Source organism: Mobula birostris, chromosome 2 (assembly GCF_030028105.1).
Source record: "Mobula birostris isolate sMobBir1 chromosome 2, sMobBir1.hap1, whole genome shotgun sequence".
Classification (NCBI taxonomy): domain Eukaryota; kingdom Metazoa; phylum Chordata; class Chondrichthyes; order Myliobatiformes; family Myliobatidae; genus Mobula; species Mobula birostris.
Genome location: NC_092371.1, coordinates 5691673 through 5706610, shown reverse-complemented (window position 1 = coordinate 5706610; position 14938 = coordinate 5691673). Strand labels below are relative to the sequence as shown.

The window sequence follows — 14938 nt, the reverse complement described above, 5'->3', positions numbered from 1 at the left end:
CACAAGAAGACCTTGGCCATAGTTCTGACTCCTGACTGAAAAGCCTCCGCCACATCACTGCATTACCTACCCGTCCCAGTGCCGTGTATTCCATGGCGATCTCTCGGAAGAAGAAATACACGTAGTGGCCATAGTTGATCACATGCACAAAGTGCGGCTCTGGACAAAACAGAGAAGGAGAGAAATATGTCAATAAGGCCTACTGCCACAGGTCTTGTTGCCAAGGGAACTGTCGAGAGAGAGAGAGAGAGAGAGTGAGAGGAGGAGGAGGAGAGGAGAGAAGGAAGAGTGGGAGCTAGAGGGAGAGAGGGGGTAGACTAAGTTAGAAGCAGAGGGAGCAAGAGAGGATGATAATGAGGAGGCAGAGAGGGATGAGAGTGGAGATGGAGCACGGGAGGGAGAGAGAGAAGGAAGAAGAAGAAGAGAGAGTGTGAGGAGAGGGGTAGACAGTGTGAGGAAGTGAGGGAGAGAGAAGGAGAAGGGGAATGATTCAGAGGGAGAGAGTGAGTAAGGAGCCGGGGTTGGAAGTGAAGAGAAAAATGAGCTTTGGCTTGTCAGATAGATAAGTGCAGAGATATGCCGAAGGGTTACTCTTGCACTGCGTCCAACCTATACCCCGGGAGTGTGTGATGGGACGGTGTGGAGGGAGTTTCACTGTGTGTCTGACCCCGGGAGTGTGTGATGGGACAGTGTAGAGGGAGTTTCACTCTGTGTCTGACCCCAGGAGTGTGTGATGGGACGGTGTAGAGGGAGTTTCACTCTGTGACTGACCCCGGGAGTGTGTGATGGGACAGTGTGGAGGGAGTTTCACTCTGTGACTGACCCCAGGAGTGTGTGATGGGACGGTGTAGAGGGAGTTTCACTCTGTCTGACCCCGGGAGTGTGTCTTTGCAGTGGTGTACATTTCTAGTCACCGTGTTATAGGAAGAATGTTATTAAATTGTTATTGGAGAGAAAAAGATTTATGGGGTTGTTACCAGGACTGCTGGACTTCAGTTGCATATATATAATAATTTTCACAAAGTATCTTTATTCCAAATTCAGTGCTCCAATATATACAAACCAGTGACTAACACAATTACTACACCACTACTAGACAAATGACATTAATCTAAAATGTTTTTATCTCTGTCAATGATGGCGCTAATCCCCCGCGGAGCCGAACAGTCCCAGAACGCCTACATGGTCACCGTGGACAGCGCGTGTTCCCTCTCAGTGGTTACTCGGACACGGACATACTCCCTAAACATTGCCAGGCAGTCTGCCTGGGCAGTTCCCTCCGCCACCCGTTTCCAGGAGCCACGGATGGCTGTTTTCACCAGCCCCAGGAGCAAGTTGACAAGGACATCCTCATCCCTCCATGCCCCCCTCCTTACTGGATGACCATATATAAATGGGGCGGGGCTAAGGGGCAACCAGAGGGCGAGGAGCAGCCCTCACAGATGGGCAAAAAGGGGCTGCAGACCCGCACGCTCCATGTACGTGTGGTACAAAGTCTTCTCGAGTTATAGGGAGAGACTGGACCCACTGGGGCTGTTTATCCTGGTGCTGAAAGGAGGTTGAAGAGTGATGTTTTTGAGATTTATAAAATCATGAATGATGTAGATAGGGTAGAGGGTCATAGTCGTTCCCCCAGTGTTGTGGGGTGGGGCTTGTGATCTAAAGCTAGACTGCATAGGTTTACAGAGAGAGTGAATAAATTTAAAGACAGGTTTATAAAATTATGAGAGGCACGGATATATTAGATGGCCAATATCTTTTTCCCATAGTTAGACAATAGACAATAGGTGCAGGAGTAGGCCATTCGGCCCTTTGAGCCAGCACCACCATTCACTGTGATCATGGCTGATCATCCACTATCAGTATCCAGTTCCTGCCTTATCCCCATAACCTTTGATTCCACTATTTTTAAGAGCCCTATCCACCTCTTTCTTGAAAGCATCCAGAGACTTGGCCTCCACAGCCTTCTGGGGCAGAGCATTCCATATATCCACCACTCTCTGGGTGAAAAAGTTTTTCCTCAACTCCGTTCTAAATGGCCTACCCCTAATTCTTAAACTGTGGCCTCTGGTTCTGGACTCACCCATCAGCGGGAGCATGCTTCCTGCCTCCAGTGTGTCCAATCCCTTAATAATCTTATATGTTTCAATCAGATCCCCTCTCAGCCTTCTAAATTCCAGAGTATACAAGCCCAGTTGCTCCAATCTTTCGACATATGACAGTCCTGCCATCCCGGAAATTAACCTTGTGAACCTACGCTGCACTCCCTCAATAGCAAGAATGTCCTTCCTCAAATTTGGAGACCAAAACTGCACACAGTACTCCAGGTGTGGTCTCACCAGGGCCCTGTACAGCTGCAGAAGGACCTCTTTGCTCTTATACTCAATTCTCCTTGTTATGAAGGCCAGCATGCCATTAGCTTTCTTCACTGCCTGCAGTACATGCCTGCTTGCTTTCAGTGACTGATGTTGAAACACCTGACTGAAGAGATGTGCTTTGAAAGGGAGAAGGGGCAAGTTTGAAGAAAGATGTGTGGGGCAGGTGTTTTTTTTACACAGAGAGTGGTTTGTGCCTGGAATGCTCTGCCAGAGGTGATGGTGGAGGCAGATTCGATACAGGTGTACAGGACAGACACATGAATTTGCAGAGATTGGAGGGATAAGATTCCTGGTGCAGGCAGAAGACTTTAGACTAATTAGGTCTCATTAGCTTGATCAGCTCAGCAGAGAATCATGGGCTGGAAGGTCAGTCTCTGTCTATGTTTAACTCAGAGGTTTAGCCCTTATGCACCAGGTAGACATAGAAGGAATTCGTCTCGCTGGCCTTCACCCGTTAGGGCACTGAGTACAGGAGTTGGGATGTATATTGCAGTTGTATAGGACATTGGTGGGGGCGCACTTGAAGAGTTCAGTCCAGGTTTTGTCACCCTGCTCTAGAAAAGATGCCATTGAGCTGGGAAGTACTGGGAGGACATTGCCAGGACCGAGTCGTGGAAAGAGGTTCAACAGGTAAGGACTTTACTCCTTGAGTGTCGGGACGAGGGGTGACCTATAGAGGGGTGCATAATCCTGAGGGGCACAAATAGAGACTGAGTTGGGGAATTGAGAACTAGAGGGCGCAGGTGACAGAGGAGCAGTTTAATTAGAACTTGAGGGGCAACTTCTTCACCCAGAGGGTGATCAGCGTTTGGATCGAGCTGCCAGAGGAAGTGGTTGGGGCAGGTGTGCAAACTACATCTCGAAGGTACTCGGACAAGTACATGGAAATGAGAAGTTTAGAAGGCCAAACGTAGGCAGGCGAGAAGGGCCCAGATGGCAATCTTGGTTAGCATGAGCGAGTTGGACTGAAGGGCCTGTTCCCGTGCGAAGTGACTTGAATTCATGTTGAGGTGGTGACCCAGGTTCTAGGCTCCAAACAGGTGGAAAATCCATGCCAATAGCTACCCGAGGGAGAACTGTCAATGGGACCTACCAGCACTGGAGCAGATGGGCCTCACCCTCAGTCTCAGAGCATGAAACTCAGGGGTTCTATGGAGAGAGAGGCCAAGGGTCTATTTTGGTTTTGCAAGGAGGTAAATTGGTACCGAGGTTCAGTGAAAGAAGAGCTGTGACAGGCAGGCCAGTTGCCGTAGCAAGCCATGATGCATCCAGACAGGATGCTTTGTGTGGCTTGCTGGGGGGAAGCAGAGAGGGGAGGGTTTTAGAGCCACCTTTACCTTTCAACCACTTTGAGTCGTACTTCACCGTACGGAGGACGGGCTTGTCACCCAGACTCCGGTAGATCACCGCGTCGCTGGCCAGGAAATCTGCCATTGTCGCCGAGTACAGGTTTCCCTCTGGGCGAGATCACAGAGAGAGACATGGTGAGTAGTACCCCTCGCGCACCCTCAGCACCAGCACCACACCCCTCCCTGTCTCTGTAAACTCCTTCCAGACCCCACACCTTTCCCCGTCTCTGTAACTCCCTCTGACCCTACGCCCATTCCTGTCTCTATGACCCCCGCTGGCCCCCAACCCTCCACTTCTCTGTAACACTCCCCTCCCCCACCCCGGGGCCTCTACACAATCCTCGTCTCTGTGCCCCTCCTTCTTCCCCCCCCCCACCTGATACCCACCAGCAAAGAGGGCGACATTGGTTTGCTTGGTCTCAAAGGGGCATCGAGCTTGTCCGTTTATGTCCCTGCCTTCTTGCAACAAGGAACTCATCTGTTGGGGAGAGAGAGAGAGGAGGTGATTCAAGTCGCTCGGAACAGAGGCGGGATCACCGGACTAGACCGGGACAGGTCTGACCCTCACCGACACGACTGGTGAGCCAGACCATGCCGCTGCTGGTCACACCCTGAAACCGCACTGCTTTACGTGATCGCGAGGGCAACTGAACCACTGCCTCACGGCTTGGGAAACCAGGGTTCGATTCCGACCTCAGGTGCTGTTTGTGTTTTGTGTGTGCGCCCATGTGTGTACCTGTGAGGTTGGAGTCGCCCTGTTCTCCCTCTGACTGCGAGGGTTTCCCCTGGCTGCTCTGGCACCCCCCCACGTCCCGGCGATGTAAATCACCGCCTAGTGTGCGAGTAAGGGGTGAAAGGGAATGGTTTGGTGGCCAGCACAGACTGGGTGGGCTGAAGGGGCTATTCCCATGATGCATCACTCTCAGTGACCCTGTGATCAGGTTAATGAGAGGCCCGTGGGTGCTGGCACCCTGCTGATCCGACTGGAGTGAGCGCGAGAAGTGCGTGCTCCCTGTTCTCCCCGTTCCAGCCCGCGCTCTGTGTCATTCCCGAGCCTGCGCTCTGTGGACACGCCCGCTTTGCAAGGCGGTCGTTGCTGGATGCGCGAGTCCCCCTGTGCGTGCGCAGGACCGTGTTACCCACTCATCACAGCTGGGATTTATTTAGTGATACAGTGTGGAAATTCAAGCCATGCCACTCAGCGTATCCCGATTTCACCCGAGCCGAGCCTAATCACGGGACAATTTAACCTACTAACTGGTGTGGCTTTGGACTGCGGGAGTTAGCCAAGTAGCCAGAGGAAACCCAAGCTCTCTCAGATAAAACACAGGAGGCAAGGAGCAGAAATAGGATCCTGGCGCACCTGGTCTCCCCGTCCGATGCATGTTACGTGTCTGAGAACATGCACTGCATCTGTGAGGACACGGCTGAGTGCAGGAGGACGTTTGTGTGTTGGAAGATGCGTGTTGTATGTTGTGGTAGGAAGAACCATGTTGCATGTTGGAGAGTGTGTGTGTTGTGTGTTAGAGGTCGTGTGCTGCATGCAGGGGAAGGGAGTTTGATGTTTGAGGAAGCATGTTGCGTGTGTGGGTAAGTGTGTTGTACTGGGAGAAACGGTGCGTGTTGGAGGAAGTTTGTTGTGTGCATCTCGTGAGCTGGTGCCTGGGTTCACCTTGTAATTCCGACAGACGGGGTTGAACGCGTTGGTCCCACAGACAAAGAGAGTCCGATCGTTCTGCGGCACCAGGACCCGGATGAAGTTGTGGCACTCGTCCTGGAGATGGGCAGAGAGACACGACGTCAGGGAGATTCCCGTCCCGGGATCTTCCCCCCCCACCCATTCCACTGACCATAGCCTCCGTCTCAGCTCTCCTTCCCTGGCACCAACCACAACCCCTCCTCCTATGGCTCCACCCCACTGGCTCTGCCCATTACCCCCTCTCCTTGACCTGCCCCCTCATCTGACCCTACCCACAATCCTCTCACAATGACCGGCCCCCAGCCTGGCCCGCAGCTCAATCCATTGGCCCCTCCTTCTTTCCTAAACACCTTCCCTCTGACCCTACCCGTTATCCTCTCCTCCCAATGAAACCACCCACAATCCAAAGTCCCTGACCACAACCAGCCTCTCCCCTCCCCTCCCTCCTCTTGTCTTCTACCCACACACCCCTCCCCTCCATTCCTGTTCCCTCCTCTCCCCCCTCTCCAACCTCCCCTTCATTGCACACTCATGCCCCGCCCCTCCCTCCCCTTCCTCTCCTCTCTCCCTCTTAACATCCCTACTCTCCTCTTCCCTCCATTCCTCTCACCTGCTCACCCCAATCTCATCCCCTCCCTCACCCACCTCAGCCCCCTCCTCCTCCTTCCTTTCACTCTTCACTCCCTTGGCCACTTCTCGTCAAGATCCCTCCCTCCCCTCCCATATCCCTCCTCCTTGACCACTCACATCTCCCTCTTCTCTCCCCTCCTTCCTTCTCTCCCGTCTCATCCCCACCTCTCCACACTACTCCCCTCCCCTCTCCACCTTCGCTCCTCCTCCCACCCGTCTCCTCACACCCCCCACCTCCCTACCCTCCATATCCTACCATCCCCCTCCCCATATCCTCTCTTGCCCCTCCCCCCTCCTCCCCCCTTGCCATTGTTGCTTCCCTGCCCCCCCACCTGTCGCTGTCCCCTCAGTCCCCCTTCCCTCGGCGCCCCCTCACTCACCGGCCGCTTCCCCCTCATCGCACACTTCTGTACGTCACTGTTTCGCGTTTTCCACTTCAGCACCTGCAAGGAGAAATGCAGCCCCTGGTGATGTCCCGTCCTGCGCAGGAAGGTGGGACGGCCTCGCAGAGCCATAACATGGTGCTCTGGGCCGATAGGTCTCCTTCCCCATCCACCTGGCCCTGTCCGCACCCCTCCCCTCTAATCCTCTCCTCCCTCCACCTCCCCTCTTCCCCCTTCCCCTCCAACCCCAATGATTAACCTACCCAATTACCCCCGATCCATGCTCAGCACTCACCCTGTGGGGGACGAGACCCTCCTGCGAGCTGTGGCCCAGGTCAAAGGAGAAGACGTGATCCCTGTGGGGGAGAGGGGAAGGCGGAGAGTGATGAGGGAGGATGCAGCTTGGAAGCAGACAGCACTGGACATCCCATCACCTCCCGTGCTCCACCCACACCTCGGCTCCGGGCCACCTCACTCCAGCTCCCGGTGTGCTCACTCAGCTGCTCCCATTCCCATGGAGCCCTGACGTTGGGACTTGGAATTCCCACGTTCCCACCTCCCTCCCGAGCCCATGGAATTCCCATGGTTCCCAGCTCCCTGCTGAGGCCATGGAATTCCCACGGTTCCCATCTCCCTGTGGAGGCCATGGAATTCCCACAGTTCCCATCTCCCTGCTGAGGCCATGGAATTCCCACGGTTCCCACCTCCATCCTGAGCCCATGGAATTCCCACAGTTCCCATCTCCCTCCTGAGCCCATGGAATTCCCACGGTTCCCATCTCCCTCCTGAGCCCATGGAATTCCCATGGTTCCCATCTCCCTGCTGAGGCCATGGAATTCCCACGGTTCCCATCTCCCTGCTGAGGCCATGGAATTCCCACGTTCCCACCTCCATCCTGAGCCCATGGAATTCCCACAGTTCCCATCTCCCTCCTGAGCCCATGGAATTCCCACGGTTCCCCCCTTCCTCCTGAGCCCATGGAATTTCCACGGTTCCCATCTCCCTGCCGAGGCCATGGAATCCCCACGGTTCCCAGCTCCCTGCTGAGGCCATGGAATTCCCACGGTTCCCATCTCCCTGTGGAGGCCATGGAATTCCCACAGTTCCCATCTCCCTGCTGAGGCCATGGAATTCCCACGGTTCCCACCTCCATCCTGAGCCCATGGAATTCCCACAGTTCCCATCTCCCTCCTGAGCCCATGGAATTCCCACGGTTCCCATCTCCCTCCTGAGCCCATGGAATTCCCATGGTTCCCATCTCCCTGCTGAGGCCATGGAATTCCCACGTTCCCACCTCCATCCTGAGCCCATGGAATTCCCACAGTTCCCATCTCCCTCCTGAGCCCATGGAATTCCCACGGTTCCCCCCTTCCTCCTGAGCCCATGGAATCCCCACGGTTCCCAGCTCCCTGCTGAGGCCATGGAATTCCCATGGTTTCCCCCTTCCTCCTGAGACCATGGAATTCCCATGGTTCCCATCTCCCTCCTGAGACCATGGAATTCCCACGGTTCCCCCCCACTCCGGAGCCCATGGAATTCCCCGTGGGAATTATGTTTATTATTTATTTATTTGGGATACAGTGAGGAACACGCCCTTCTGGCCCTTTGAGCTGTGCTGCCCAGCGACCCTGGATTTAACCCTAGCCCAGGGAGCCCCCGGTGAATGGTAAGGCTCCGAGGCGTAAGACTGGGAACCTCTGCCCTCTGCCCCAGCCTCATCACGGGACAATTAACCACAGCCTTTAGACTGTGGCAGGAAACCCACACATTCCACAGGGAGGGAGTGCAAACTCTTCACGCAGGACTCCAAAGCCCGGAGCTGCAGTGGTGTGGTGTTAACCATTGCAGTACCATGGTGCTCACCCAGGGGACGGCATTCTTGCTCTAACACTAATGTCACATCAGTAAGACCAAGCAACTGATTGTGGAGTCCAGCAAGGAAAATTCAAGGGAATACACCCCAGCTCTTGGAGAGGGATCAGAAGTGGAAAGGGTGAGCAGGTTCAAGTTGCTGGGTGTCAACATCTCTGAAAAATCTATTCTGGGCCCAACATACTGATGGAATTGCAAAGAAGGCACAATGGCGCCAATATTTCATTAGGAGCTTGAGGAGAATTGGTCTGTCACCAAAGACACCCGCAAATTTCTACGGATGTGCCTTGAAGAGCATCCTGACCGGCTGCATCACCGTCTGGGGAGGAACAGCCACTGCACAGGATGGGAAAAAGCTGCAGAAAGTTGTAAACTTGCCAGCTCTCCATAGGCACTGGTCTCTCCAGCTTCGAGGCCATCTTCAAAAGGCAGCACCCATCACTACGGACCCCCACCACCCGGAATATGCCCCTCTTCTCATTACTACCGTCGGGGAGGAGGTACAGGAGCCCGAAGATCCACGCTGAACGGTTCAGGAATGTCTCTTCCCCACCCCCCCCACCCCCCAGCAGATCTCTGAGTGGACATTGAACCTATGAACACCACCTCTCTTCTTGCACTGCTTCGATATACGCAGTATACATTTCATATTTTAATTTATTTTATGTCTGATATAATTTATTTAACTGAACTGCTGCCACAAAACACAGCGATAATGAATCTGATTCTGTGAGTTACTCCCGGAGGGATGGGAGTGTAATACGAACGCTGGGACATTGCACACCAGACACCATCATCTCAATGGAGAGGACCCACCCTCGCCCTCTCACCTCACCACCATCACTCAGACTCGATGGAGAGGACCCACCCTCGCCCTCTCACCTCACCACCAACACTCAGACTCGATGGAGAGGACCCACCCTCGCCCTCTCACCTCACTACCGTCACTCAGACTCGATGGAGAGGACCCACCCTCGCCCTCTCACCTCACCACCGTCACTCAGACTCGATGGAGAGGACCCACCCTCGCCCTCTCACCTCACTACCGTCACTCAGACTCGATGGAGAGGACCCACCCTCGCCCTCTCACCTCACCACCATCACTCAGACTCGATGGAGAGGACCCACCCTCGCCCTCTCACCTCACTACCATCACTCAGACTCGATGGAGAGGACCCACCCTCGCCCTCTCACCTCACCACCATCGCTCAGACTTGATGGGCAGGACCTACCCTCGCCCTCTCACCTCACCACCATCACTCAGACTCGATGGAGAGGACCCACCCTCGCCCTCTCACCTCACCACCATCACTCAGACTCGATGGGCAGGAACCACCCTCAACCTCTCACCTCACCACCATCACTCAGACTCGATGGAGAGGACCCACCCTCGCCCTCTCATCTCACCACCATCACTCAGACTCGATGGGCAGGATCTACCCTCGCCCTCTCACCTCACTACCATCACTCAGACTCGATGGAGAGGACCCACCCTCGCCCTCTCACCTCACCACCATCACTCAGACTCGATGGGCAGGATCTACCCTCGCCCTCTCACCTCACTACCATCACTCAGACTCGATGGAGAGGACCCACCCTCGCCCTCTCACCTCACCACCATCACTCAGACTCGATGGAGAGGACCCACCCTCACCCTCTCACCTCACTACCATCACTCAGACTCGATGGAGAGGACCCACCCTCGCCCTCTCACCTCACTACCATCACTCAGACTCGATGGAGAGGACCCACCCTCGCCCTCTCACCTCACCGCTACGTAGAGCGTCTGGTTGACACGCAGCAGGCGCTGGAGCTGCAATTCTGGCGAGGCGCTCCCATTCTCTGGCATCAGTCCTCGGAACACCGGGTATCCCCGCAAAACTGAGGGGGAGAGAGGGACAGTCAGCACAGAAAGATCCCAGCTCGTGCGATGCAGCTGTGGGCTGTGGGTGGAGGGACAGCGGGAAGAATACCATGACACAACACTACCCACCCCCCCCCCACACCTCTGCTGATGCTCAAGTGATGCTCACCTTTTACCCATCAACCCCCTGAAACAGATTCACCCCCCACACCCTAATCCCCTCAGTCATTCACCCCACCACACTCAGTCCTCACCCTGTTAAATCCTCACACATCCAACCCCCACCTCCTGAAACCCGCAGCCACTGATACCCCACCCACTCACGTCACATCTGACCCCCCCCGCACCTCGCGACAGCCCCTCACCCACACCCATTGACCTCACTCACGCCCCAGCGGTTCCCCAGCCCACCCACCGTGCCCGGGTACAACGTTGATCGGCACCAGATCCTTGGGGAACTCAGCCTTCACAGCCCCGGGTCTCGGTGCCCACAGGAGGGCCAAAGCCAGCAGTCCGAGCTCCAGCGCCAGCTTCCCGGAGGGCATCGTGCCCGGGGAGGGGAATCTCCGATCACTGGACAGGCATCACCTAGGGCGAGAACACAGAGCATAGAACAGTACAGCACACCGTGTGTTAGGGGCGTTCGTCTAGTGATCTGAAGGTCGCCAGTTCAAGCCTCAGCAGAGGCTGCGTGTTGTGTCCTTGAGCAAGGCACTTAATCACACATTGCTCTGCGACGACACCGGTGCCAAGCTGTATGGGTCCTAGTGCCCTTCCCTTGGACAACATCTGTGTCGTGGAGAGGGGAGACTTGCAGCATGGGCAACTGCTGGTCTTCCATACAACCTTGCCCAGGCCTGCGCCCTGGAAACCTTCCAAGGCGCAAATCCATGGTCTCACAAGACTAACGGATGTCTATACAGCACAGTACAGGCCCTTCGGCCCACAATGTTGTGCCAGCATTTTAACCTGTTTTAATCTATTTGATCCTTCACTCCCATGTGGCCTTCCAATTTTCTATCATCCTGGTGCCTACCAACAAGTCCCTGCTGTCCCCTCCTCTACCACCACCTCTGGCCAGGCGTTCCATACAACCAGCACTCTCTGTCTCAAGAACTCACCCCTGACATCCTCCCAATACTTCCCTCCAATCACTTTAAAAGTATGATCTCTTCTCTTAGCCACTTCCGCCCTGAGGAAAACGTCGCTGGCTGTCCACCAAAGCACCAAAAGACATAGGAGCAGAATCAGGCCACTCGGCCCATCGAGTCTGCTCTGCTATTTCATCTCGGCTGATTTATTATCCCTCTCAACCCCATTCTCCTGCCTTCTCCCCGTAGCCTTTGATGTCCTGACTATCAACCTCCGCTTTAGGTATACTCAATGACTTGGCCTTCACAGCTGTCTGTGGCAATGCAATCCACCGATTCACCGTCATTTGGCCAAAGAAATTCCCATAGTCAGGGCTGGCTGGTGGTGCAATGACATCAGTGCCGCACTCCGGAACGAAGGTTCCCAGGTTTGAACCCGGTTTCCCGACTACGCTTTCCATCCGTGCCGGGTTGAGTCGCCATCGCAACTCGACCTCGTAAGATAAAAAAGGGAAAAATACTGCAAAATGTCTGTGTGAGGAGTGGCGCGCCACACAGTCTGTCTCTCGCTCCGCGCCTCGTAACGGCACGAAAACGACATCGTCCTGCCAACATCGCACATGCATGCACGCGCACACAGACGCTCACGCATAGACCAAAAAAAAAAAAAAATGAAATTCCTATAGTCAATAAGCAGCATCCTGACATAAAAATGCAAATAGCTCGTTGACCATAGCTCGGCATTTAACACCATCGTTCCGACAGTCTTGATCAAAAAGCTACAAAACCTGGGCCTCTGTGCCTCCATCTGCAACTGAATTCTTGACATCCCAGCCGGAAGACCACAACCAGGAGTTAACATCTCCACCTCGCTGACAATCAACACTGGCATACCATGGGGATGTGTGCTCAGCCCACTGCTCGACTCTCTCTGCGCCCGTGACTGTGTGGCTAGACACAGCTCAAACGTCATCAATAACTTTGCTGAAGGCACAACCATTGTTGGCAGGATTTCAGACGGTGACGAGAGGGTGTATAGGAGCAAGATATACCAGTTAGTTGAGTGGTGTCACAGCAACAACATTGCATTCAATGTCGGCAAGACTAAAGAGCTGACTGAGGACTTCAGAAAGGGTAAGCTGAAGGAACATGGTGAGAGCAGGATTATCTGCAGCTTAATGTGAAAAAGACTAAGGAGCTGGTGGTAGACCTGAGGAGAGCTGAGGTACCGGTGACCCCCTGTTTCCATCCAGGGGGTCAGTGTGGAAATGGTGGAGGATTATAAATACCTGGGGATATGAATCGACAATAAACTGGACTGGACAAAGAACACTGAGGCTGTCTACAAGAAGGGTCAGAGCCGTCTCTATTTCCTGAGGACACTGAGGTTCTTTAACATCTGCCGGATGATGCTGAGGATTTTCTACGAGTCTGTGGTAGCCAGTGCGATCATGTTTGCTGTTGTGTACTGGGGCAGCACGCTGAGGGTAGCAGACACCAACAGAATCAACAATCTCATTCGTAAGGCCAGTGATGTTGTGGGGATGGAACTGGACTCTCTGACGGTGGTGTCTGAAAAGAGGATGCTGTCCAAGTTGCATGCCATCTTGGACAATGTCTCCCATCCACTACATAATGTACTGGGTGGGCACAGGAGTACATTCAGCCAGAGACTCATTCCACCGAGATGCAACACAGAGCGTCATAGGAAGTCATTCCCGCCTGTGGCCATCAAACTTTACAACTCCTCCCTTGGAGGGTCAGACACCCTGAGCCAAAAGGCTGGTCCTGGACTTATTTCCTGGCATTAATTTACATATTACTATTTAACTATTTATGGTTTTATTACTATTTAATTATTTATGGTGCAACTGTAACGAAAACCAATTTCCCCCGGGATCAATAAAGTATGACTATGACGACTATGACTATAACACACTCCAATCCTCAGTGGAGCCAGACAGCAATTTCAGGTTCCAGGGTGTCAATATCTCTGAGGACCTATATCATATTGATGCAGCTATAAAGAAGGCAAGACACAGGCTCTACTTCAATTGGAGTTTGAGGAGATTTGGTGTGTCAAATAAAAAACTTGAAAACTTCTACAAATGTACTGCAGAGAGCATTCTGACTGGTTGCATCACCGATATTGCACAGGACCAAAAGAACTTGCAGAAACTTGTAAAATTAGTTAGCTCCATCATGGGTACTAGCCTCTATCTTCAAGGAGTGATGTCTCAGAAAGGCAGCATCCATCAATAAGGACCCCCATCACCCACGACGTGCTCTCTTCTCATTGCTACCATCAGGGAGGAGGTACAGGAGCCTGAAGACACACACTCAGCGATTCAGGAACAGCTTCTTCCCCTCTGCCATCTGATTTGTGAATGGACAATAATCCAATCAACACTACCTCACTACTTTTTTAATTTCAGTTTTTTTGCTCTAATTATTTTAACTTAAATGTTTAATAGACATATGTATACTTACTGAAACTCAGTTTTTTGTTTTCTTTAAATTTATTGATCATCTATTTCATTGTACTACTGCTCGCCGCAACAGAAGACCTACAAGCACTGACGAAGGGTCTCGGCCTGAAACGTCGACTGCTCCTCTTCTTACAGATGCTGCCTGGCCTGCTGCGTTCACCAGCAACTTTGATGTGTGTTGCTTGAATTTCCAGCATCTGCAGAATTCCTGTTGTTTACCTACAAGCACTACTCAATAATCTTGCAAAAGTCTCTGCTGAATTTGGATTGCTGATAAATGGCAAAAAGACCAAAGTTATGGTGATAAACAAAACTGCAATTCAAGCTGACATCTGCATCAGAAACAACAAGATCGAACAAGAGTCCTCCTTTATATACCTTGGTGCAGAACTAAATGACACAAACGAATGCTGTGAGGAAATAAGGCGAAGTCTAGCAATGGCACGCACAAGCACTACCAAACCCTGGAACATCTGGAAAGATAGATCTGTGAGCTCTGACACCAGGATACGTCTCCTCAAGAGACTCGTCTGGCCAGTAACCCTGTATGGCTGTGAAACATGGACCCTAAAAGCAGCTGACGAAAAGAAGCTGACAGCATTTGAGATGTGGACATACAGACCGATCCTCAGGGTATCACACATCGAAAGGAGATCCAACAATTTCATCCTAGAGAAGATTGGCACGAAACCAATACTTCTGGAAACCGTTATCCAAAGGAAACTTTGCTATTTTGGACGCATCTCAAAAACCGATGACGCACTGCAATGCGCTGTGCTTGAAGGCAGAGTTGAAGGAAGCCGCTCCCGAGGCAGACAGAGGACAACCTGGATCGACAACATCAAGAAGTGGACCAGCCTCCCCGCCAGAGATGCAAGAGGTTTGACTGCCAACAGACCGCGGTGGAAGAAAGTGGTCACCGAGGCTCTGGTAGAGTATGGCACATATAACCATATAACAAATACAGCCGGAAACAGGCCATCTCGGCCCTTCTAGTCCCTGCCGAACACACTCACCTAGTCCCACTGACCTGCACTCAGCCCATAACCCTCCATTCCTTTCCTGTCCATATAGCTGTCCAATTGAACTTTAAACAACAACATAGAACCTGCCTCATCCACTTCTGCTGGAAGCTCGTTCCACACAGCTACCACTCTCTGAGTAAAGAAGTTCCCCCTCATGT

At 53.0% G+C, this 14938-nt stretch overlaps 1 protein-coding gene across 7 annotated transcripts in view; it reads right to left on the bottom strand.

The window, feature by feature from the left end:
* LOC140211616 (semaphorin-6D-like) overlaps positions 1 to 14938 on the bottom strand; it is a 61387-nt gene that overhangs the window by 13058 nt on the left and 33391 nt on the right. For 6 of the 7 annotated variants that reach the window (XM_072281575.1, XM_072281564.1, XM_072281539.1 and 3 more), the window contains exons 2-9: positions 10591 to 10763; positions 10078 to 10192; positions 6735 to 6795; positions 6437 to 6499; positions 5400 to 5501; positions 4115 to 4205; positions 3716 to 3835; positions 71 to 159 (exon numbers count right to left, since the gene is read on the bottom strand). In XM_072281575.1, the coding sequence (XP_072137676.1) occupies positions 71 to 159; positions 3716 to 3835; positions 4115 to 4205; positions 5400 to 5501; positions 6437 to 6499; positions 6735 to 6795; positions 10078 to 10192; positions 10591 to 10720 (771 nt within the window). In that variant the 5' untranslated portion in view covers positions 10721 to 10763. The remainder of the gene's footprint in view (positions 1 to 70; positions 160 to 3715; positions 3836 to 4114; positions 4206 to 5399; positions 5502 to 6436; positions 6500 to 6734; positions 6796 to 10077; positions 10193 to 10590; positions 10764 to 14938) is intronic. The other variant, XM_072281593.1, reaches the window with a different exon arrangement.